The following is a 3,467-nucleotide window of genomic DNA, read 5'->3' as shown; positions in this document are numbered from 1 at the left end:
AGAGGAGGCAGGAGAGGAAGGGGAGGATAGAGCCACCATGGTGAGGGTACGAGTGAAAAGGGCGGAGTAAGTCTTGTCCCGTAGCAAGTGGGGAAGTGTGTTTGCAACGAATATGGAAACATCATGTCTTGGGTCTCAGTCCCATAAGGAAGGCGTATTCGTTAGGATTTTGATTCTGTTACTTTAACAAAAAACAAAATCACACTGGCCCAAGGAAGATCGGAGTTAGTTTCCCTTTCCTCTAAAGTCTGAGCTGGTGATTGACCAGACCCTGCCCCATGCCATGGCCCAGGGACCCAGACTCTTATTGCTGTACCATCTGTGAATACACTGTCCTTTTCCAGAGTCAAAACTGGCTCACCACCTGATCCATGTCCCAGCCGCGGGGAAGGGGGAGAGGGGAGTGGAGGACACATCCTTTCCTTTTCAAGGCTCACTGGGAAATTGCCCTCATCATTCCCACTTCAACTGGCCATAACTTCATACACAGGACCTTGCTAGCTGCAAGGAAGTCAGGGAAAGACAGCTGTTATTCTCAGAGACCGTGATCTCAGGGATTTTGCTGAAATTAACAAGGCAGGCACACACACTGGGGAGCGGCTCACAGCCTATTATAGAAGGAAAGTGATTTTAGAAATATAGTGTTACTAATCCACCTTTCACCCCTTATGATAGAAAAAAAAATCGAATTATACTCATGCAGGAAAGAATATAAGGAACATGTAATTGGAAAAATCAGATCATCAGGGAGGCTTTGTCCAATTCTGACCAGTGTCGGGGTCAGGATGACAGCTTCATCTCAGGAAGGTATGCAGTGGGTCGTTCTACAGCCAGCTGGTTTTCAATGACATAACACGCCCTGCAGCTCTCCAGAATCCGGGCCTGGAAGTACGCCTTGTCCTGCCCCTGCCAGGTGTCAGACTCGATGTACACATTGTACGGGTCATGGGAGTGCTCCAGTTTCTTGGAGCGGATGTAACTTAGCATGATGCCCAGGGTGAAGAAGCCGAAAAAGCCAAGCACCATGAGGATGTACAGTGCCGCCAGCTTGCCGTCATCACGGCCCAGGGACCTGCGGGCCAGGTTGGATGTGTTGTTGCCCAGTTGAAATGTCCCCTGCCACAGCTTGGTCAGCAAGGGTGTCACAACGGTGGCGTTAGACAGGATCATCCTGGGAGTCAAGGTTTCACTGTGGGAGAGTGAACTTCCCAGGAAAACTTTCTAAAAGAAAAGTGCAACCTGAAATCAAAAAATATGTATTGGCCCAACCCCCACCCCCACCCCAACACACACACACACCCCACACAGTTTTTAAAAATCTCAGTAAGAGGGGTGCCCTACCAGAGTATGACGGGGGAGTACTCGGTCATGGTGTGTGCCACCTGAGATCTACATAATGCCCTCTCTTGACTGAGGAAGTGATAAATTGATTCACTTTTATTTCTATTCACCACCCCCACTCCCTGCCTCCATAGGTGATCACCAGAACGAGTTCCCTTAATACACACATTGTGTCGTACATGTGCCTTTTAATTTATACGCTATGGGCCAAATTGTTCTCTCCAGCAAGTCATATGTTCAAGCCCTAACCCCTAATGCAGTTGAACCTGGAGGTAGGGTCTTTCAGAGGTAACTAAGTTAGATGAGGTCATAAAGGTAAGGTCCTAATCTGATAGGACGGTGGCCTTATAAGAAGAGGAAGACAGACCTTGCTCTGGGTTCCTGTCTGGCATTGGGACTTTTCAAAGCTTCTCAGGTGATCCTTCTTTGCACTCAAGCTTGAGAACCACTGAGCTATGATGTGGGCCCTTAGCAAATTAACCAATCAGTCTTTTGTGCTGCTACCCGGAAGAATTATATAAGAAGAGAAATAATAACTTCATAGCATAATTTTCCAATCTTGTTTGTTTTTCAGATTTTCTTTTTCGGTCTTGCATGTCCCTGAGAAAATCTGAACAGGAATTGCGGAAAGAAATTCTCAAGTCATCACCATGACCTCAGCTGTCCCTGTCCTAACTCACGATGGCACCTCAACATTATGGTAAGCCAGTCGTAACTTTATGCTGGACCAGAAAAGCCAAGTTACTTAACTGCCTTTCAAATAACAACTCTGCATTTTTAACAAAAAATCTTTTGCTGACTTTACACTTAATTTATTGTATCGCTTTTACTAAGTGCCTTCTATGCCCCCAAGGCCTGCATGCTGGGTCATGTGGTGTTTTTGCGTATTGAGTCACAAAATGAGTTTGGCAACGTCCTCTAATAATCAGCATGGTGTAAACACAGAACCCAATCCGCACAACAGCTGTGGGCTTATGTCCCATTCTCCAAGTTCACATCCATTATAATGCCAAAGCACTGCCTAGTGGCCACAGCTAGGACTGTTGGACTCAAATGGATGTGGAGACCGGCTGATCCAACAGTCTTAACTTCATAGAAAACTGGTTTCCACAGAGGTGAGCTGACTTGCCCAAGGTCACGTCTCCGATCAAAAATACATCTAAACTTTAATCTTTTAGCCATGGACTCACATTTTATTAGCATAGAAAAAGGAGTTCTCAGGACCTTGCAGAGAGAAGGCAGATCTGTATTTAAGCTCAAAGGGACCAAGGAGCCTGCTACTTTTATCAGGTAAAACTGAGTCTACCTAATTGGGAACTGGCTTCTGACCTACATATGCCATCAGAAGAGCCCTCTGCCCCACCGGCGAGAACCACAGCTTTTTGTAGCTCGCACAGGGAATAGGGGGCTGGAGGAGGAAGAAGCGGCAGGAACCAGGGAGGTCCAGCTCCAAACACAACCAGTTTGATGCTCAGCCTGTGCTAAACATTCTCAAACTGGCTTTATTGGGCCCAGAAAGAAGGAAGTGGGGTGGGGGTCTAGAAGTTTCTGCTTCTGCCTGGGTTTGAGACTCTTCAGTAGGCATAGACACTGCCCCCAACGAAGGTTAGTGCAATTTTTTTCCGTCAAAGCTGAGTCCCAGAGCTGCTGGTCTACTGAGAATCACTCAGGATTCGGGACTGTGGACAGCAGAGCTGAGCTGCAAATGGACAGCAAGCATGCCTCCAGCACCCCGGGATCCTGCGAACGCTCCAACTGTACCCAGGGGAGAGGGGGAAGTAGGTGATGTCACGCTGTTCCCGGCACACACGGCCCCTTCTGCCTTTCTCCCAGGAGTTCCAGATCCGTCTCATATCAGCACCCATAACAGGCTTTTAGAACAGATTTCCTAGTACCGCACCTCTCATTCTTTCTTACGCATTTACTAAAAGGGCAAGGCTTTTGTGGCTGACTCCAAGCTCTCTACTGAGAGGGACAGATTCTGGGGGCAAGTCAGGGGAAGAGGAATGTCAGGGTTCCCGAGTTCCAGCCCTGGCTCAGTCCTAGCTACTCCTCACGGCTCCCAGACGGTACCGAAGCTTGCTTATCTAGGTGGGATGGGGATGACATTCCTGCCATTCTTGTCA

At 47.9% G+C, this 3,467-nt stretch overlaps 1 protein-coding gene across 1 annotated transcript; it reads right to left on the bottom strand.

Annotated features, from left to right (window-relative positions):
* Positions 1-584: 584 nt before the first annotated feature.
* KCNE1 (potassium voltage-gated channel subfamily E regulatory subunit 1) lies at positions 585-1,370 on the bottom strand. The gene has a single exon (XM_022552925.2). It carries the CDS (start codon positions 1,168-1,170, stop codon positions 781-783), a length of 390 nt encoding a protein of 129 aa, XP_022408633.2. The 5' UTR covers positions 1,171-1,370; the 3' UTR covers positions 585-780.
* Positions 1,371-3,467: the final 2,097 nt, after the last annotated feature.

Source organism: Delphinapterus leucas, chromosome 4 (assembly GCF_059928025.1).
Source record: "Delphinapterus leucas isolate spDelLeu-1000000601 "Yukka" chromosome 4, BTC_Dleu_Yukka2, whole genome shotgun sequence".
NCBI lineage: Eukaryota > Metazoa > Chordata > Mammalia > Artiodactyla > Monodontidae > Delphinapterus > Delphinapterus leucas.
This window is presented reverse-complemented; position numbering and strand designations above follow the sequence as displayed.